The sequence below is a fragment of the Coenobita brevimanus genome, chromosome 29, assembly GCF_032717465.1.
Source record: "Coenobita brevimanus isolate Jiangsu-jjx chromosome 29, ASM3271746v2, whole genome shotgun sequence".
In the NCBI taxonomy this organism is placed as follows: domain Eukaryota; kingdom Metazoa; phylum Arthropoda; class Malacostraca; order Decapoda; family Coenobitidae; genus Coenobita; species Coenobita brevimanus.
Genome location: NC_136982.1, coordinates 28,922,177 through 28,944,593, shown reverse-complemented (window position 1 = coordinate 28,944,593; position 22,417 = coordinate 28,922,177). Strand labels below are relative to the sequence as shown.

Below are 22,417 nucleotides of genomic sequence, written 5' to 3'. Positions count from 1 at the left end.
CTCGTTTTTGTGAATAACCAGTGAATAAACTGCAATACCTCGCCACTAGACCACATGGGAATTTACAGTGTTCTGCAGTGTTATGAAATTACCATTCAGAGTGCAAAGATTTAGTACAGAGTGTAAACTGGTGGTTGAAACTGGCAAGGTGCAATCAAGAACAGAAAGTGCAGTGTCAAACAGTTATAACTCATAGTGCATAGGATTAAGTGCAGCACAACACTGGATTACTGTATGTGCTTCAAGTGCATTTTCACCACTGCCAGAGCATTAGAGGAGGCAGGTTAACCCTTGTAATGAACTGCCATGGACGTGTTGTAAGTACTCTATACTATCTATCTATCCATCTATAGCCCGACGCCCTTATCCAGCAAAGGGTGGCCGCAGACAAAACGCCTCCAAGTTGCTCCGCCACCCACAATTTGACTACCCTCCCCCCAACTCACCCCCCCCTCCCTCATATACCTCTCAACTCCATACCTCCACCTCATCCTCGGTCAACCCCTCCCTCTCCCTCCCTCCACCTCACCTACATACACCCTCTTAGTCAGTCTTTCATTCTCCATTCTCTCCACATGTCCAAACCACCTCAGTGTATTTCTCCTAATCTTCTCAACCACATCCACATACACCCCACAACGATCCTTCACTTCTTCATTCGTCAACCTGTCCCTCCATGTCACACTATATGCTCCTCTCAAGTAACTCATTTCCACTGCTCTCACTCTTGACTTGTTCCCCTCTTGCAAGGTCAATGCCTCGCTTCCATACGTCAGGGTAGGGATCACAATATTATCATGCAGAGACTTCTTAACTTCCATACTCATCTCTCTATTTCTCATCACTGCTTTCAGTGAGCCAACAACCTTCCTTCCCTACTGTACCCTTTCACACACTTCATCCCCCAAAGTTTCATCCTTACTCATAACACTACCCAAGTACTTGAATGCACTCACATTCTCCATATCCTCGCCATCCAGCCTCAATGTACATTCTGTGACTTCGTTCCTCTCAAACACCATAACTTTACTTTTGTTTACATTAACTTTCGGCTTCCTCCTCCTACACACGTCCCAAATTCATTCACCAAACCTTGCAACTCCCATTCATCTTCACTCAACAATACTGTATCATCAGCAAACAGCAACACCGGAATTTTCCAAACTCACCCTCATTCATTAGAGCCACCCCCACATCCACTGCCCTACCTTGCACCTCCTTTACAACCTCATCTATGTATATATTAAACAGCCATGGAGACATCACACAAACCTGTTTCAGTCCCACATTGAGATCAAAGAACTCACTCAGCTCACCATCCACTCGCACCGTAGCCCTAGCTTCATCGTACATACTCTTCACAGCACTCAACAATTTCCCCTCCACTCCATATATTCTTAATACCTTCCCCATACCTTGCCTATCTATTCTGTCATAAGCTTTCTCCAAGTCCATGAAGGCAGCATACGCTTTCTTTCACTACTCTAGATACTTCTCCACAAAACATCTTAGAACAAATACAGTAAACCCTCATTATACGATGGGGTTCCATTCCTGAAAACCCCATCGTATAGTAATCCATTGTATAGTGAACCTGTTATAACATGTAGTAAATGGGGATACGTTCCCAGACCTGCCTAAACTCGCACATTCACACACCTTAACACTCACATACATGAAATATCCTTATGTTTAAACATGTAAAGTAACACATTAATAATGAATAAAGAGGGGAAAAACATGAAAATAACAGTATACAGTAGTTCTTACTATTACTTAAGTAAATAGGATTGTTGATGTCCCCTCCGAGGCTAAGGGACAGTTAGGGCCTCACAGCCCTCACTCATCACTGGCAGAACTAGCTGACTGGGCAGGGCTGGCTGGCTGCACGGAGCTGGCTGATGAGTCTGGACTGGTGGATGAGACTAGGCTAGCTGGCTGGGTGGGGCTGGCTGATGGGGCTGGACCAATCGATAAGACTGGGCTAGCTGGCCGGGCAGGGCTAGCTAATGAGGCTGGACTGGTGTACAAGTGTGTGTGGTCCAATGCCGACAGTGTGAGGACGTTTTTGTTGCGTTTGCACATTCGCTGTTCACTGAGCCGCGGATGATCCATCGTTGTTGCAAATCATTCCCATTGTATAGTAGGCATTGGGTACTAAAATTCTGACATTGTATAAGCGAAATATCGTACAATGAGGCATTGTATAATGAGGGTTTACTGTATCTGATCTACACACCCTTTTCCCTTCCTAAATGCCCCTTGTTCTCCAACTAGCTCCTCTGTCACATGCCTAACCCTATCAATGAGTATTCTACCATATATTTTACCAGTCACACTAAGAAGGCAAATACCCCTATGGTTACCACATACTTCTCCTTCTCCTTTTCCTTTCTATAAAGGAACAATTATACCTGATTTCCAGTCCTCTGGAACCCTTCCCTCTTCCCAAGCAAATCTACACAACTTCCATATCCACTCCACAATAATCTCACCCTCATACCTCAGCATTTCACCACACACTCCAATTCCTGGGGCCTTTCCCAACTTGATCTTCATTGCTTCTACTACTTCCGCCCTACTGATCTCTACCTCCCTCCTCTCATCTCTTCTTCTCCCAGCCATTCCCCAACCACTTAAACTCGCACTGCTCTCACTCTCTACATTCAACAAATCCTCAAAGTGCTCCTTCCATCTCCTCAATTTCTCTCTCTTTTCCACCAACACTCTATTATTCCTATCTTTCACTCCCTTACTAATTCCCATTTCACACTGCCTTACTTTCTTTACCTCCTTCCAAAACAATTTCTTACTCTCCCTCCATTTCACACTCAGATTCCTCCCAAACTCTTCATCCACTTTCTTCTTACTCTCCTTCACCAGTCTCTTCACCTCCCTTCTCCTGCTCACATATACCTCTCTCTTCTCTCATCTTCTCCCCTACCTCTACTCGCTAACCATTCACTATATGCCTTCTTCTTTTGTTCCGCAACTTGTTTCACCTCATCATTCCACCATGCTGTCCCTTGCACACCCTTGCATCTCCTCCTCACTCCACAAACCACCTCACACACTGCGCCAATCTCTCCTGTGAATATCTTACATACGTCTTCCACCCCTTCTATCTGCTCTAGCTCATACCTTCCCAATCTTTCCTCCACTATGCTCTTATACTCTGCCATTTTCTCCCTATCTTGCAAATTCTCCACTCTTCTAACAGGAGCTGTTTCCTCCTGTCTTCCCCTTTGTCTCCTCAACCATTTTCTTGGCAGCTTTACCTTGGCCATCACCAAGTGATGGTCCGAGACTCCATTCCCCCACCCTCTCCACATTCTTGCATCCAACACTTGTCTTCTCGTTCACTCATCCACACACACGTAGTCTATCATTGCCTTTCGTTCAACAAGTTCACCATCCATCCTCCTCATTAATCTCCATGTATAACGGTGGATCATCTTATGCCGAAAGTAGGTGTTGGCTATTGCCAACCCCTTACCAACACAGATGTCCACCAAAGCACTACCATTCCCATCTATTTCAGCTGGCACACCCCACTGACCAACCACTCCATCCACTCATTCATTCCCAACTTTGCCATTCATGTACCCTATACTATCTATCTATCTATTGCTAGACGCCTTAATCCCGTTTGGGGTGGCCACAAACAAATTGCCTCCACGTCGCCCTGTCCCCCGCCATTTCACTGCCCTGCTCCCAACTCACACCCCCCACTCTCATATACCTCTCCACCCCATCCCTCCATCTCATCCTCGGCCTCCCCCTCCCTCTTCCCCCCTCCACCTCACTCACATACACTCTCTTTGTCAGTCTTTCACCCTTCATCCTTTCCACATGGCCAAACCACCTCAGTGTGTTCCTCATAACGCTTCCTATTACATCCACACCACAACGCTCATTTATATCCTCATTCGACAGTCTGTCTCTCCATGTGACTCCACAGCCTCCTCTTAAATAACTCATTTCCACTGCTCTCACTCTTGACTTGTGTCCTTCCAACAACATCCAAGTTTCACTTCCATACGTTAGAGTTGGTATCGCAATACTGTCATGTAGCAGCTTTTTCACTTCCATGCTCACTTCCCTGTTTCTTATCACTGCTTTCAAAGAACCAGCAACCTTTCTTCCCTGCTGTACCCTTTCAAGCACTTCACCCTCCAAACCTCCATCCTTACTCATCACACTACCCAAGTACTTAAACGTACTAACATTCTCCAATTCCTCACCATCCAACCTCGCTGTACATTCACTGACTTCACCTCTCTCAAAGACCATCACTTTGCTCTTCCCTACATTCACCTTTAGATTCCATTTCTTACACACTCTCCCAAACTCATCCACCAAGCCTTGCAGCTACCCTTCGTCTTCACTCAACAACACAGTATCATCTGCAAACAACAGTACAGGGAGTTTCCAAATACTACCCTCTCTCACCAGGGCCAGTCCAATATCCACTACCCTACCTTGTACCTCTTTTATTACCCCATCCATGTACAGATTGAACAACCATGGAGACATGACACATCCCTGTTTCAAACCCCAACCTTCAAAGAGAAAAATTCACTCAGTCCACCATCCACATGCACTGCAGCCTTAGCACCATCACACATACTCTTCACAGCATTCAACAACTTCCCATCTACTCCATATATTCATAATACTTTCCACAATCCTTGTCTATCCACCCTGTCATATGCTTTCTCGAAATCCATGGAAGCCGCATACAACTTCTTTCCCTTCTCTAGAAACTTTTCCACAAAAGATCTAAGAATGAATATCTGATCTACACAACCTCTTCCCTTCCTAAACCCTCCCTGTTCTTCTCCAACTAATTCCTCTGTTATTTCTCTAACTCTGTCAATAAGTATCCTACCATACACTTTTCTTATTATACTAAGAAGACAGATGCCCCTATGATTACCACACACTTCTTTTTCCCCTTTTCCTTTGTACAAGGGAATAATTATACCTGACTTCCAATCCTCCTGAACTCTACCTTCCTCCCAGGCCAATCTGCACATCTTCCACATCCATTCTACTACTATCTCTTCCCCCATGCTTCAACATTTCACCACACACTCCATCAATTCCTGGGGCTTTCCCCAATTTAACTTTCTTCATTGCTTCCACAACTTCTATCCTACTGATTTCTTCCTGTCTTCTCACCTCCCTCCTTCTCCCAGCCATTCCCCAGCCACTTATACTCGCATCACTTCCATTCTCTATGTTCAGTAATTCCTTAAAAGCGTTCTCTTCATCTGCTCACTTCTTCTCCCTTCTCTACTAGGAATCTACCATTTTTATCTTTCACTCCCCTGCTAACTTCACTTCCAACCTGTCTTACTCCCTTCACCTCTTTCCAGAACATTTTCTTATGGTCCCTCCACTTGACACTCAGATTCCTTCCAAATTCCTCATCCACTCTCTTCTTACTCTCTCTTACTAATCTTTTCACCTCTCTCTTTCTTTCTGCATATAACTCTGTTTTCCGCCACTCAACTTCCACGTCTCTTTTTCTCATCCATTCATTGTATGCTATCTTCTTTTTTGCCACAGCCTGTCTCACCTCTTCATTCCACCACGCTGTTCCTTGCACCCCCCTCCGTCTTCTCTTCATCCCACACACCACATCACATGCTGCACATATTTCTCATGTGAATATCCTGCACACACCTTCCACGTCCCGCATCTGCTCCAATTCATGTTTGCCCAATTGTTCCTCCACTTCTCTCTTATATTCTGCCTTTTTCTCATCCTCTTGTAACCTTTCCACTCTCCTTGCAAATACTCCCTCTTCCCGTCCTTCCCTTCTTCTATTTCTCCACTGTATTTGGATCTTGATTCTGGCCACCACCAAGTAGTGGTCAGAAAATCCACTCCCCCAACCTCTATAAGCTCTTGCATCCATTACACATCTTCGCATCCTTTCATCCACACACACATAATCAATCATTGCCTTCTATTCATTCAGTTCTCCATCCACCCTTCTCATCACTCGCCATGTATACCTGTCGATCATTTTATGCCTGAAGAGGGTATTGGCTATCACCAACCCCCTCGCAGCACAAATGTCCACTAACGCACTGCCATTCTCATCTACCTCAGCAGGCACACCCCACTCACCAACTATTCCATCCACCTTCACATTCCCTACTTTACCATTCATATCACTGATCAAAAACACTCTCTCATTCCTTCCAAACTTTTCCATGCACACTTCCACATTTGTCCAGAACTCTTCTCTCACTCTGCTAGCACAATCTTGCGTTGGCACATATACACACACAATCGCCCACATTTGTATTCAAACTTTCAATCTCACCCACACAATCCTTGACCCAAGTGATCCATACTGTCTTATGCTCTTCTTCCATCTTTTACTCACAACTATACATACTCCTTCCTTTGCCTTCTCATTCTCACCTACTCCTGCACATATACCTCATCCATACTCCCATTCTCTCACACTTTCTCCTCTCCATTTTGTTTCAGTTATCCCACATACATCCACTTTCGCACCCTCAAGCACCTGGATGATCTCTTTCTCTTTCACCTCATCATTCGCTCCTCTTACATTCCATGTTGCCATTACCAAGTCCTTTGTCCAGTCCTGGGCCGTCATCGTTTGGTCAGTCCTTGTCCGAGGCTTCTTGTTTGACTTTTTAGTTAGTTGTTTTCCGGGGAGGGGCGCTAACCCTCCGCCAACTCTTTTAGTCTCCTTTTACGACAAGCAGGGATACTGGGGGAGTATTCTTGAAAAACCCCCCTACCCCCAGTGGGTACACTGCTAAATATTTTCCATACTCACTTCTAATTTCTCATTCTCAGGTTCCTTTTCATTTATTTCATACTTTCTGTTCCTTATTTGTGTGAACAGGGTCTCGAACAGGTGCTATGCATGTCCAGTAGTGAGTTAGGCTGGGTTAGGATCCATAAGTACCAGTCCAGGAAGCAGGGGCCCACTATCCATACAAAGCCACCTTCCGGACATGCCTTTGGCTCTATTACATTGGATAGTGGAGGGATTACTGTATTTATTTCAACTTAGTCTCTCTATTCACAATGATTAGACTTATTCGTAGTTTTGAACCTGCATTATGATTCTATTTTTAGCCATGCACGTGGTGTGGGAGCGGCAAAATGCAACTCAACTCCCATATTCCTGATTGGATTTGACCCTCCACTTTCATCCCCCGTGGGAAAGCCTAGCCTCAGGGGATGGGCAATTTTCTCATTTAGGACTGAAAATTCAGCCCTTTCACTCCCTTTTCCAAGCATAGGCACAACGATAACTTAAAACATAACCCGACACTACCATAAACATATTTTATATCAAAAAGGTGAAAAAATATTAACAATAATTTTTTTTCGAGCCAATCCTAATACTGGTATATTATGTACTGAAATAATTTGATATCATCATATCCAATAGATGCGTAACATTTAAGTACCGAAAAAAAAAATGATAACAATGCGTGTAATGTTGCAGTGCGGCTGCACCTCACAGCAATGGATATCAGGTGCCAATATTTCTGCAAACTTCGTGTCCATTGCAAGCCACGGAATGGGTCTAGGAAGCTGGGATTTGCACTGTTAGGTGCGTCTGAACTTTCTCTTCAATATGGCAAGAAAAAAAAATCAATCTTCGAAACTTCAGAAAATGGCCCCGGTGTCGGCCTGGGGTGCATGTAAACTTCTGGACCCATGGCCACATAGGGGTTAACTGCCATATATTTGTACTATGTTATATTTGTAATATACATTATTATTTTATCTCTCTATCTATAGCCAGATGCCATTTGTCTCTGAGTTTGTGATTTTATTGGGAGGGGCACTAACTCATCGTCAACCCACTTGTTGACACCTAGAGAACAGGTGTGGGTTGGTTATATGGTTACCAATCAGCACTGTAATGGTTTCCTGGCTTACAGGAAACCATCAGGCTTGTCATTCAATGTACAGCTACCTGAAATGGAAAGAAGAGCAACAAAAAGTGAGAGGAAAGATGGGAGAAATAGGAGAGGATGGCAGACATGAAAGGAATGATAAAGGTTCCTCCAATATAATTTACTATCAAAATACAGTAGTCTCTCAAATATATGACATAATTCTGCCAAATCCCCCCCCAGATATTGCAAAATGCCAGATATTGCATTGGTAACCCCAATCAGCTATCCATTCGGCATCGAGCCAGATAGTATGTCCCCATCCTAAGCTGTCCATCTCAACCCTCCATCCTAACAACTTTCCTACAACATTGTCCATGAGTAAAAGATCAAAGAGAATTTCATCAGCTTTCAAATGAGACATATCCAGTTGGTGATACGATTTGTAGTTTTCGAGAAAATAGCCAAAAACTGAAGGCCACTTTTTAAAGAAAATTCAGGGAGCTTTTCTGAAGAACTTTTCTTGCACACTTTATGTTTTTATTGCATATTATTGTGCAGAATTTCACGAGCTTTCTTACGAGCACCTCCAGGTTTTGAAATGCCTCATAGTTTTCGAGTAAATCGCCAAAAACGACTGGGTACTCACAGCCGTGCGTTACTTTCGTCATGCACGCAAAGCATACGCTATATTCCCACCTATGTAACAACGAATTCTTATCACAGATATTACATTGTTATGTCCTGTACATACGTAAAATTTACTGCTCTTTATCATGGTTCTTACAGGAAATTGATATGTCTAATAGTTTTTGAGTAAATGGACGACAAACATAGAATACTCCTCCTCGCCCAGAAACGAGATAAAAACACTCCCTTTCTGTGCCTCACCCACATCTACATATTTTTGCTCGTTTGGTTTCACTATTTTCTTTTTTACTCAAAGTATACACGTAAAATATCATAAGCTTTTTGATCATGCTCTCAGAAACTCGACATGGCTACCAGTCTTTTTGCTAGGTAGTGATACTGAAGCTGAACTTTCTTCCATCTCATAAGTGTATATGTAAAAAACAATACTTATTTGTGTAAAAATTATAGAAATATAGAAATAAGTCAATATACAAATCAACAAAATACGGATAACTCACTTCCTCCAGAGGTGTTGAGATGCTGACAGAACCTTGAAGGGTTTGAAGACGAGGAGTTAGGTAGTGTGTGTGTGTGTGTGTGTGTGTGTGTGTGTGTGTGTGTGTGTGTGTGTGTGTGTGTGTGTGTGTGTGTGTGTGTGTGTGTGGCATATTATGTTCTCTCCTCCTTGCACTACACATGCGATGCACACAATAGACTTCTTGACGAACATTCGCTGCACGACATAACGTATTATGTGTGGCATATTTCTTGTCTCTGATCCTTGTGCTAGGTTTTCATTAAGTCAGTCAATGCATGCAATATTTCTCGGGGAACACTTCCTGCACTATTTTATTCCTATGATTGGTAGGAGGAGGCCGTAGCATGGGCCGAACAGGGTAGTACTCCCGAGGGGAATGGGAATGCTGGTGATAGGGAGAGCTGGAGCTCCTGTTTCACTAGCTATCTAACCATCCCCCTTTGCTGACCTTTTCAGTGTGACACTAACATGGAGAGTAGACCAGCATACTCTCCCAAACATTTCCTCTAACTATCTATGCACTACACCACATGCACTTTGCATTTCACACAACGTATCCCACTACGATACAGGGGTTGGCACCAGCAAGGGCATGCAGCCAGAAAATTTTGCCCCCGCTACCTAGTGGCGGACTTCTGGGGGAAGGCGTGGCGGGGGTTTCACCGGCATAGATCATGGGTCCAGGGCAAGATGGGGCTCGGGCCTGTGCTAGAGGGTACAGGGCATTGCGGTTCCCAGGCTGCTCCTTCTGCCTAGTAGAGAGGGGCCCGAACCTGGGAGTAGCACCCCAGGAGGCTGCCCTATCAGTGGGTGTATAATGGCGGGACAGTCGCAGTGCCAAGGCACGTTTGGAGGGTGTCCCTGCAGCTGTCCTGGCAGGGTGCCCCGAGGCCACTACCACAGCCACTGGTAAGCTGGTGGGCTAGGGGTCCCAGATCCATTGCCTGGACCTGGGACTGTGCAGTGAGTGGGACCTGTGCTATGTCTGTCCCCCTTCATTAATACTGAAGATGACAAAACAAAATAAGTTTCAAAGCAAGCCTGAGGACAGTAAATCACCCATGGGGATGACGGTGGGTTCATGGAATGTGGGAGGTTTGAGGAGAAGAGCAGGGGAAGTCGTTGAGGCATTCAGTAGGAGTTGGGTGGATGTGGCGTGCTTGCGGGAAGTCCGGTACAGGGGTGGATCAGCCAGAAAGACTGTTGGGAAGGACTGTTGCTATAAGTTGATTTGGCAGGGGGGACAGACGGATATGGAGGTGTTGGTGTGATGGTTGCAGAGAAATGGGTGGAATATGTTATGAATGTTTTGAAAGTAAGCGATAGGATATTGGTAGTGAAAATTCTGTTGGGTAGAAAGATAGCTGCGATTATATCGGCATATGCTCCACAGGCAGGATTGGATGAAGCAGAGAAAGATAGATTTTGGGATGATTTAATACGTGTAGTGGGTGGTATGCGGGATGATGAGATAGTGATTTTGGGAGGGGACTTAAAAGGTCATGTAGGTGAAGCAGCACAAGGTTATGAAGGAGTGCATGGGGGATGTGCGTGTGCTATAAGGAATGCAGGAGGGGAAAGGATACTCGAGTTTGGGGAGGCAACGGACATGATTGTGTGCAACACACATTTTAGGAAAAGAGACAGTAGGTTAATTACGTATGAGTCTGGGGGAAACAGCAGTCAGATAGATTATTTTCTGGTTAGGAGGGCCGATACGAGGTTAGTGAGGGATGTTAAAGTTATAGGAAGTGAGGAGTGTGTGCAGCAGCACAAACTATTGATTTGTGATATGGTGCTTAAAGAACAAGTGATGAAAAAGAGGACTTAAGTACCTAGGAGGAAACTATGGAAGCTGAAAAACCAAGTAGTAAGGGATGCCTTCTATAGCGAGTTGAGGAGAGTGGTGGCTGAACAGGGAGCTGTTGACAGAGGCGCTAATGAACAGCACAGAGCCCTCAAGAACAATTTCTTGAGAGTTACTGATGTAACATGCAGTTGGACAAGAAGACCACCAAGACATAAAGTAACTTGGTGGTGGGATGAGGGTATAGAAGCTGCAATTAAGGAGAAAAGAAGGCTTTTCCGGGAATGGAAGAAGGGTGGTAGCAAAGAGGAATATTTGGCTGCCAAGCATAGGGCTAGAAGAGAGGTATACAGGGCAAAGTCTGAGTCACAGAGACTTTTACTTGATAACCTAAATCATGGAGAAAGGAAAAATATGATATTTAGGGCGGCAGGTCAAGTGAAGAGGGATAATCGGGATATTATAGGTGAGCAGTGTGCGAAGAATGATGAAGGAAGGGTAGTGGTGAACAGTGAGGATATTAAAGATGCATGGAGAGAGCATTATAACCGGTTGTTGAATGAGAAGTTTGACTGGGACAGGGAAGGTTTGGAGCCAGCAGATCCAGTGTCTGGCCCTTGGCCTTTGATTGATGATGCTACTGTGAGTGAGGCAGTAGGCAGGATGAGGGTGGGGAAGGCGGCAGGTGTGTCTGGGTTGACTGCCGAAATGTTGAAGGCCTCAGGCGATATAGGGGTGAGTTTAGTCACTGACCTGATAAATAGGATTATTTATGAGTGTGTTGTCCCAGATGATTGGCTGAAGAGTGTAATTGTAAATGTGTATAAAGGGAAGGGTGATGCCCTGGAAAGAGGAAATTATAGAGGTATAAAGCTTTTACATCAGATAATGAAGGTAATGGAGAGAGTTTTAGAAGGTATGATTAGAGAAACAGTGAATATTGATGAGATGCAGTTTGGGTTTATGCCAGGTAGGGGGACACTGATGCCATATTCATTGTTCGTCAGCTTCAGGAAAAATATATTGGTAGGAGAAGGGATCTTTATTTTGTTTTTATTCATTTGGAAAAGCCTTTTGACAGAGTCCCTAGAAAGGTGGTGAAGTGGGCAATGAGAAAGCTTGGCTTGGAGGAGTGGCAGGTTAGTGTGGTTATGGCTATGTATGTGGGTGCTCACACCCAGGTAAGAGTGAATGGAGATTTGAGCGATGAGTTTTCTGTGAATGTTGGTGTGCATCAGGGGTCAGTCTTGAGTCCCATGTTATTTATCATGGTACTTAAAGCCCTTTCACGTGACTTTAGAAACGGACTTTCATGGGAGTTGTTGTACGCTGATGATTTGGTGTTGATTGCAGAGAACGAAAGGGAGGCGGAGGAAAGGTTTAGGAAGTGGAGAGATGGTATGGGGCACAAGGCTTTAAGGGTAAATGCAGATAAAACAAAAGTGATGATATCTAGGGTTGGTGGCGGTACTGTCAAAGACGAGGAAGAGTGGCCATGTGCAGTTTGCCACAAGGGCGTGGGAAGTAATTCCATCTTGTGCGATGTGTGTGATAAATGGGTGCATAAGAGATGTAGTGGTATCAGAGGTAGACTGCGAGATAATGCTGATTTTATGTGTATGGCGTGTCGGGGTGAGCAGGTGGAGATTGTCAGACGTGAAAGGATTGAACCTGCTGGTGAATCTCTTGAGTGTGTGGAAGAGTTTTGTTATTTAGGAGACATGTTGTGTGCTGGAGGTGGGGCTGGAACTAGCTCTGTGGCAAGGGTGAGAAGTGGTTGGAAGAAGTTCAGGGAGCTCTTGCCTCTCCTGACAATGAGAGGACTCTCCCTACGTGCTAATGGGTCTTTGTATGCAGCATGTGTTAGGAGTGTAATGCTGTATGGTAGTGAGACCTGGGCAGTGAAGGAGGAAGATATTCGTCGGCTCAGACGTACAGAAATGACAATGATTAGGTGGATGTGCAGTGCGTCCCTGCGTCCAAGGCCTGGAGGAGCTGGGTTTACGATGGAAGAGTTGAGAGGTAGGATGGGACTGGAGTGTATTGGTGTTGTGATGAGGAGAGGTAGATTGAGATGGTTTGGACATGTGGAGAGGATGGGGGATGATAATTGGGTGAGGAAGATGAGAAGTGTTAATATTGTGGGTGGGGTTACAAGGGGTAGACCAAAAATGACATGGGATGAGGTCATTAAGTGTGACCTCAGGGTTAGGGGACTGGACAGGGAGGCTGCAATGGATCGTGCAGCGTGGAGAGCTGCCATCAGGTTACCAAGGCCGACACATGCAAGCATGTTGGAGCCTTTAAAAACGAATGGAAAAAAAAAAAAAAAAAAAAAAAAAAAAAACGATGATTCACACTAGACCATAAGCAATATAGCACTGTCTGAGACTGGTACAATACCTTTTCACTGAAGTCTGTGGTTGTGTGACGTATTTGTTGTCTCTGATACTTGCGCTACGTTTGAGCTAAGTCAGTCTAGCTACCTATCTATCTATCTATAGCCCGACGCCCTTATCCAGCAAAGGGTGGCTGCAGACAAAATGCCTCCAAATCGCTCTGTCACCCACCATTTGACTACCCTCCCCCCAACTCTCCCCCCCCTCCCTCATATACCTCTCAACTCCATCCCTCCACCTCATCCTCGGTCTACCCCTCCCTCTCCCTCCATCCACCTCACCTACATACACCCTCCTAGTCAGTCTTTCATTCTCCATTGTCTCCACATGTCCAAACCACCTCAGTGTATTTCTCCTAATCTTCTCAACCACATCCACATCTACCCCACAACGTTCCTTCACTTCTTCATTCGTCAACCTGTCCCTCCATGTCACTCCACATGCTCCTCTCAAGTAACTCATTTCCACTGCTCTCACTCTTGACTTGTTCCTCTCTTGCAAGGTCCACGCCTCGCTTCCATACATCAGGGTAGAGATCACAATACTATCATGCAGTGATTTCTTAACTTCTATACTCATCTCCCTATTTCTCATCACTGCTTTCAGTGTACCAACAACCTTCCTTCCCTGCTGTACCCTTTCACGCACTTCATCCCCCAAAGTTCCATCGTTACTCATCACACTACCCAAGTACTTGAATGCACTCACATTCTCCATATCCTCACCATCCAACCTCACTGCACACTCTGTGACTTCATTCCTCTCAATCACCATAACGTTACTTTTGTTTACATTAACTTTCAGAGTCCTCCTCCTACACACTGTCCCAAATTCATTCACGAAACCTTGCAACTCCCATTCATCTTCACTCAACAATACTGTATCATCAACAAACAGCAACACCGGAATCTTCCAAATCTCACCCTCATTCATTAGGGCCACCCCCACATTCACTGCCCTACCTTGCACCTCCTTTACAACTCCATCCATGTATATATTAAACAACCATGGAGATATCACACAACCCTGTTTCAATCCCACATTGAGATCAAAGAACTCACTCAGCTCACCATCCACTCGCACCGTAGCCCTAGCTCCCTCGTACATACTTTTCACAGCACTCAACAATTTCCCCTCCACTCCATATATTCTTAATACCTTGCCTATCTATTCTGTCATAAGCTTTCTCCAAGTCCATAAAGGCAGCATACACTTTCCTTCTCTTCTCTAGATACTTCTCCACAAAATATCTTAGAACAAATATCTGATCTACACACCCTTTTCCCTTCCTAAATCCCCCTTGTTCTTCTCCAACTAGCTCCTGTGTCACATGCCTAACCCTATCAATGAGTATTCTGCCATATATTTTACCAGTCACACTAAGAAGACAAATACCCCTATGGTTACCACATACTTCTCTCTCCCCTTTTCCATTGTATAAAGGAACAATTATACCTGATTTCCAGTCCTTTGGAACCCTTCCCTCTTCCCAAGCCAATCTACACAACTTCCATATCCACTCCACAACAATCTCACCCCCATACCTAAGCATTTCACCACACACTCCATCAATTCCTGGGGCCTTTCCCAACTTAATCTTCTTCATCGCTTCCACTACTTCCGCCCTACTGATCTCTTCCTCCCTCCTCTCATCTCTTCTTCTCCAAGCCATTCCCCAACCACTTATACTGACACTGCTCTCACTCTCTACATTCAACAAATCCTCAAAGTGCTCCTTCCATCTCCTCAATTTCTCTCTCTTCTCCACCAACAATCTATTATTCCTATCTTTCACTCCCCTACTATTTCCCCTTTCACACTGCCTTACTTTCTTTACCTCCTTCCAAAACAATTTCTTACTCTCCCTCCATTTCACACTCAGATTCCTCCCAAACTCTTCATCCACTTTCTTCTTACTCTCCTTCACCAGTCTCTTAACTTCTCTTCTGCTCACATAAACCTCTCTCTTGTCTCTCTCATCTTCTCCCCTACCTCTACTCGCTAACCATTCACTATATGGCTTCTTCTTTTGTTCCACAGCTCGTTTCACCTCATCATTCCACCATGCTGTCCCTTGCACACCCTTGCATCTCCTCCTCACTCCACAAACTGCCTCACACGAACACTCACTGCACTATTTTATACATATATTTCACACTGAAGCATATGCAATATAAAACACTATCACATTATTCCATCCCAATCTCCTCTATTATTCACTTCCTGACTCAATGGCGTACATGACCGCTTGTTTCCTTTGAGACTATGGCATATCTCTATGGCATACATAATGCCTGCTATGGTAGGTCAGTTATTTTACTAATCCAGGTACTATATGTTTCACAAAATATAAGTACTGGCTTCATTATAAAGGTAAAATACTCACACCATTTACGGGCAGGGTGAAGTAGAGTGGAAACCCCGTTATAACAAACCACATTCCTGCCTCTAGGCCTAACGGCTGATAACAGGCCCCAATGCTTTACAAACAATATATCAACGTTCCATAGACACAAAAAACTGTACAATCACAATATTTCAATAATGGCTTCTGCCTCAGGTGGGAGGGGGGAAAATGGTGGATTTAGGCCCAATTCACACTATAGGGACGGTCGCGCTCCGCTCAAGGTTCGGTCAAATATCATTACATGCATTTCAGTGGAAGCATTCACACTGGCAGTAACGGTCAAGGAACGCTCCGCTCACGATCCATTCAAAAGATATTTTGACAGGAGCGAGAGTGGACCGTGAGAGGAGCGAACCAACAGTGTGAACACCTGCCACGGTCTCGCTCCGCTCCAGTCTTGATTCCACCCTCTGAATGATGTGTTTTCCTTTTTCAGGTCATCCTCAGGTTCTGACGGTATTTTTTCAAATGGTCCAATGTTCATTCTAAAATAGCTGTGAAATTTACTTTCATCATCAATCTGATGAAGAAACAGTGTATGGAATTCCCCTTCACTTTTCCTATCTTGCAAGATTGGAGGAACCCACACTCTTTCTTTTCCGGCTTTTTCTTCTTTCCTCTTCTTCATCCAGTGCAATGGCGATCATTGCCAACTCAGCTCGTGAAAAGCACACATCCTCCATCAATGGTGGTGACACTTCTCCTGTTGATGGACAGGGGATGACGGGACCGTAAGTGAAGCGAGAGCGGACTGGACGTGTGAATGCACCAGGACCGTAAGCGAAGCGAGAGTGGAGTGTGACTGGAGCATGACTGCCCCTGTAGTGTGAATAGGGCTTTAAAGAGATGACTGACACCAGCGCTACTCTTCAGCCCGCCTGGTCGTGAGATACTGAGGCTTTTCTGCTGTGCATTGCCTCATCAGAGCAGTCAGAGTGTTGCCAAATGTTTAGCTCGGAAGAGAGACGCACCCACTAGAATGCACCAAAATTTGATGCAAATTGGCCAAAAACTTTCCTTTTGACAGCGTTTTTTCTGCTTAACAACCCGATTCACGTCTTCATGCGTTTATATGCCAAACCACAAAGAACACGATTCGCATCAACGTGCCTCAGAGGGTTAAGCGTCAGGACCAACTCCCTAGCCCTGGGCTCCTACACTCCTCATGGGGCAACGTAGGATTGGATGATGAGCATTTTATGACCCGATGCCCTTCCTGATGTCTACCAATGACCTTTGGATGGACTCGAACCACTGACCCTTTGACCAGACCAGAGCGCTCAAACCCACTGAGCCACGGCTGATACAAAAAATGGGAAATAATTGTTAGCAATTGGGGTTGATTGCTCATGTAATGCCACTCAGGGATGAGTGAGGCTGGTCACTCTCATCTTAAATGTCGAGACCAATTGCCTAGCCCCGGGCTCCTACGCTCCTCATGGGGCAATGTAGGACTGGATGAATGAATGAATGAAAACTTACAACTGAAAAAAAGGTTAATACATACCAGGATATGTCTTTCCAATCTCTGCTACAAATGCAGCATCAAACCCAGCAACAACTGAACCTCCAACAGGAACCATCAAATTTTTGTCAGTTGACTGAACAAAGGCATCAACTCGGCCAAGTCTGTGAAAGAAAGATGGTGGCAACTGTAATGCCAATATTCATATTTATATAGAGTATAACACTTCTCACCCTCCACAAAGCCTCAGAGAACACAGAAATGAACACTCACAGAATACCAGCAGGAAGATTCAAAGCAGCTACATGGGAGGGAGGAAGAATTCACCATCACATAATTATTATCATCACTGTCCTCATCTCTAATGCCGAGCTCCCTCCTGAGAACCCCTGAGCAAAGGATGGCCATGATGGAAACACCTTCAAACTACCTTACCCTCAACACCTTTCACTCTCTCAAACACTTCTCTCCCTCTTCCTTCTTAGTATATCAATACTACACCAATCTCTTCATTCACACCACATTGTCTACCTCTCACTTTCACAAACTTTGGCACACTATCTGCGTGGGGTCTTCGTACATGTCTATACTATTTCAATGTATTCAGTTCTATCCATTCAGTAATTCCTAATCTCATTCTTATTGGTCATGGACAGATGGACAGGGCTGCTCCTAGAGATACTTCTACAACTAAAAAGTAGAATGGCTGAGGTGTATTACTGTTATGCCAATCAATATTTTTGTCATTATCACAAATATTGCTTTCAATGAAGTTCCTACAAAGTTGAATTGCAGGAGGGAGAGGACTGGTGCCTGAGACTAATATTTCCGTCCCTCGCTGTTTCTCTTTTATTCGGTAATTGAGGCGCTCCAACCAGACTGAGCATGTGTCACTTTATTTCCAAGGGGTGATTGGGGTTTATTACTCATGTAACGCCACTCAGGGATGAGTGATGCTGTCACTCTCATCTTAAATGTCAGGATCAACTTGCCTAGCCCTGGGCTCCTATGCTCCTCATGGGGTAACACAGGGTTAGATGAGCATATGTCTATCTATCTATCTATTGCCAGACGCCTCAATCCCGATTGGGGTGGCCACAAACAAATCGCCTCCAAGTCGCCCTGTCCCCCGCCATTTCACTGCTCTGCTCCCAACTCACACCCCCCTCTCTCATATACCTCTCCACCCCATCCCTCCATCTCATCCTTGGCCTCCCCCTCCCTCTTCCCCCCTCCACCTCACTCACATACACTCTCTTCATCAGTCTTTCACCCTCCATCTCATCCTCGGCCTACCCCTCCCTCTTCCCCCCTCCACCTCACTCACATACACTCTCTTCGTCAGTCTTTCACCCTCCATCCTCTCCACATGGCCAAACCACCTCAGTGTGTTCCTCATAACGCTTCCTATCACATCCACATCAACACCACAACGCTTCTTTATATCCTCATTCGTCAGCCTGTCTCTCCATGTGACTCCACAGGCTCCTCTTAAATAACTCATTTCCACTGCTCTCACTCTTGACTTGTGTCCTTCCAACAACGTCCAAGCTTCACTTCCGTACGTTAGAGTTGGTATCACAATAATGTCATGTAGTAACTTTTTCACTTCCATGCTCACTTCCCTGTTTCTTATCACTGCTTTCAAAGAACCAGCAACCTTTCTTACCTGCTGTACCCTTTCAAGCACTTCACCCTCCAAACCTCCATCCTCACTCATCACACTACCCAAGTACTTAAACATACTCACATTTTCCAATTCCTCACCATCCAACCTCGCTGTACATTCACTGACTTCACCTCTCTCAAAGACCATCACTTTACTCTTCCCTACATTCACCTTTAGATTCCGTTTCTTACACACTCTCCCAAACTCATCCATCAAGCCTTGCAGCTCCCCTTCGTCTTCACTCAACAACACAGTATCATCTGCAAACAACAGTTCAGGGAGTTTCCAAACACAATCCTCTCTCACCAGGGCCACTCCAACATCCACTACCCTACCTTGTACCTCTTTTATTACCCCATCCATGTACAGATTGAACAACCATGGAGACATGACACATCCCTGTTTCAAACCAACTTTCAAAGAGAAAAATTCACTTAGTTCACCATCCACACGCACTGCAGCCTTCGCACCATCGTACATACTCTTCACAGCATTCAACAACTTCCCATCTACTCCATATATTCTTAACACTTTCCACAATCCTTGTCTATCCACCCTGTCATATGCTTTCTCCAAATCCATGAAAGCCGCATACAACTTCTTTCCCTTCTCTAGAAACTTTTCCACTAAAGATCTAAGAATAAATATCTGATCTACACAACCTCTTCCCTTCCTAAACCCTCCCTGTTCTTCTCCAACTAATTTCTCTGTTCTTTCTCTAACTCTGTCAATAAGTATCCTACCATACACTTTTCCTATTATACTAAGACGACAAATGCCCCTATGATTACCACACACTTCTTTTTCCCCTTTTCCTTTGTACAAGGGAATAATTATACCTGACTTCCAATCCTCCTGAACTCTATCTTCCTCCCAGGACAATCTGCACATCTTCCACATCCATTCTACTACTATCTCTCCCTCATGCTTCAGCATTTCACCACACACTCCATCAATTCCTGGGGCTTTCCCCAATTTAACTTTCTTCATTGCTTCCACAACTTCTATTCTACTGATTTCTTCCTGTCTTCTCACCTCCCTCCTTCTCCCAGCCATTCCCCAGCCACTTATACTCGCATTACTTCCATCCTCTACGTTCAACAATTCCTTAAAGTGTTCTCTCCATCTACTCACTTTTTCTCCCTTCTCCACTAGTAATCTACCATTTTTATCTTTCACTCCCCTGCTAACTTCACTTCCAACCTGTCTTACTCTTTTCACCTCTCTCCAGAACATTTTCTTACAGTCCCTCCACTTTACACTCAAATTCCTTCCAAATTCCTCATCCACTCTCTTCTTACTCTCTCTTACTAATCTTTTCACCTCTCTCTTTCTTTCTACATATAACTCTCTCTTCCGCCTCTCAACTTCTTCCACGCCCCTATTTCTCATCCATTCATTGTATGCTTTCTTCTTTTGTGCCACAGCCTGTTTTACCTCTTCAGTCCACCACGCTGTTCCTTGCACCTCCCTCCGTCTTCTCTTCCTTCCACACACCACATCACATGCTGCACATATTTCTTCTGTAAATATCCTACACACAGCTTCCACGTCTCCCATCTGCTCCAATTCATATTTGCCCAATCATTCCTCCACTTCTCTCTTATACTCTGCCTTTTTCTCATCCTCTTGTAACCTTTCCACTCTCCTTGCAACTACTCCTTCCTCTTGTCTTTCCCTTCTTCTATTCCTCCATCTTACTTGAATTTTAATTCTGACCACCACCAAGTAGTGGTCAGAAAGTCCACTCCCCCAACCTCTATAAACTCTTGCATCCATTACACATCTTCGCATCCTTTCATCCACACACACATAATCAATCATTGCCTTCCTTTCATTCAGTTCACCACACACCCTTCTCATCACTCGCCATGTATACCTGTCAATCATTTTATGCCTGAAGAGGGTATTGGCTATCACCAACCCCCTCCCGGCACAAATGTCCACTAACGCACTCCCATTCTCATCTATCTCAGCAGGCACACCCCACTCACCAACTATTCCATCCACCTTCACATTCCCAACTTTACCATTCGTATCACCAATCAAAAACACTCTCTCATTCCTTCCAAACTTTTCCATGCACACTTCTACATTTGTCCAGAACTCTTCTCTCACTCTTCTAGCATGATCCTGCATTGGCGCATACACACACACAATCACCCACATTTGTATTCCAACTTTCAACTTTACCCACACAATCCTTGACCCAAATGATCCATACTGTCTTATGCTCCTCTTCCATCTTTTACTCACAACTATACATACTCCTTCCTTTGCCCTCTCATTCTCACCTACTGCTGCACAAATACCCAATCCATACTCCCTTTCTCTCACACTTTCTCCTCTCCATTTTGTTTCAGTTATTCCACATACATCCACTTTCGCACCCTCAAGCACCTGGACAATCTCTCTCTCTTTCACCTCATCATTCACTCCCCTTACATTCCAAGTTCCAATTACCATGTCCTTTGTCCGGTCCTTGGTCGTCATCGTTTGGTCAGTCCTTGTCCGAGGCTTGTTTGTTTGTTTTTTTAGTTAGTTGTTTTCCAGGGAGGGGCACTAACTCTCCGCCAACCCTTTTAGTACTGTATGCTTTATCTTTGACTTTGTTCTTACTTCATCACTATTTCATGCTTTCAAACTTTCTCTTCCCTTCATTACCTGGCTCTTTACCTCTCACCCTTTCCTTCCCCTCTGTCAAAGCCTACCTACCTGCCTTACCTTGATGCTTGCTGAATATGGTGTAGGCATTTGGATGACTGCAAACCATAAGCATTGTTTATAATGTGAGGGATGTTGTATTTTGCACATAACTGCCCAATCTGCAATATCAAACAATAAAAATATTACTACCTGTCCAGCAAAAATACTGTACCAATTAACCAGAATCATTATCAAACCTGAGGAAATGAGTAGCATAATAATACAGTAGTTCTAATGGAAAGAAACTGAAACATTATCATGCTCAGTAAATAACAACTATTAACAACCCTGAAGAATACCGTAACAGACTAATAATGTAGTTCTCATGGAAAGACCTATATCTTAACTCCCAAACAGCAGGCAAATTTTACTGCCTCCAGCCTCTCAGTATGGACAATTTTTCCAAAGCTGCTTTTATTCAAACCTTAATATCTCGGAAAGTATAGCAGTAAGATAAATAAATAAAAAAACATATTACTCATTAACTCTTCTTCTTGTGAGTGAAAGCATCCCAAGGTCTGCAGGTGGTCCTGCTGATGAGTAGGGACACAAAGAAGACAGGTTACCCATAGCGTGTGAGTCGGGATGTGTTCGACCCATTGCGCACGCCCCAGACTTCAGGCTCAGCAGCTGCACTCTGGCTAGCGTTTGTATCACTGACTTCCAGGGGAGAGTGTTGCATTTGTAATGCTGCCCGACCTCTTGCCATGGAATTTTCAATTTTTAGTAACCAATCTCCCCCACTTTCCTTACTCACAGCTATGATTATGAGTCATCACCCAGTACATGTGGCTCACATATGGTTTTCCAGCCGTAACAGCAATGCACTTTGCCCAGTTCGTGTGTGGGAGAAGGTGAAGGATACAATACTTACCCATTTTTTCCCTCA

At 44.5% G+C, this 22,417-nt stretch overlaps 1 protein-coding gene across 3 annotated transcripts in view; it reads right to left on the bottom strand.

Annotated features, from left to right (window-relative positions):
* The window catches only part of SecS (Sec synthetase), a 203,652-nt gene that overhangs the window by 81,134 nt on the left and 100,101 nt on the right, over nucleotides 1-22,417 (bottom strand). For all 3 annotated transcript variants that reach the window (XM_080268681.1, XM_080268682.1, XM_080268683.1), the window contains 2 exons: nucleotides 21,547-21,647; nucleotides 17,196-17,317 (listed from right to left, as the gene is read on the bottom strand). In XM_080268681.1, coding sequence (XP_080124807.1) covers nucleotides 17,196-17,317; nucleotides 21,547-21,647 — 223 coding nt within the window. The remainder of the gene's footprint in view (nucleotides 1-17,195; nucleotides 17,318-21,546; nucleotides 21,648-22,417) is intronic.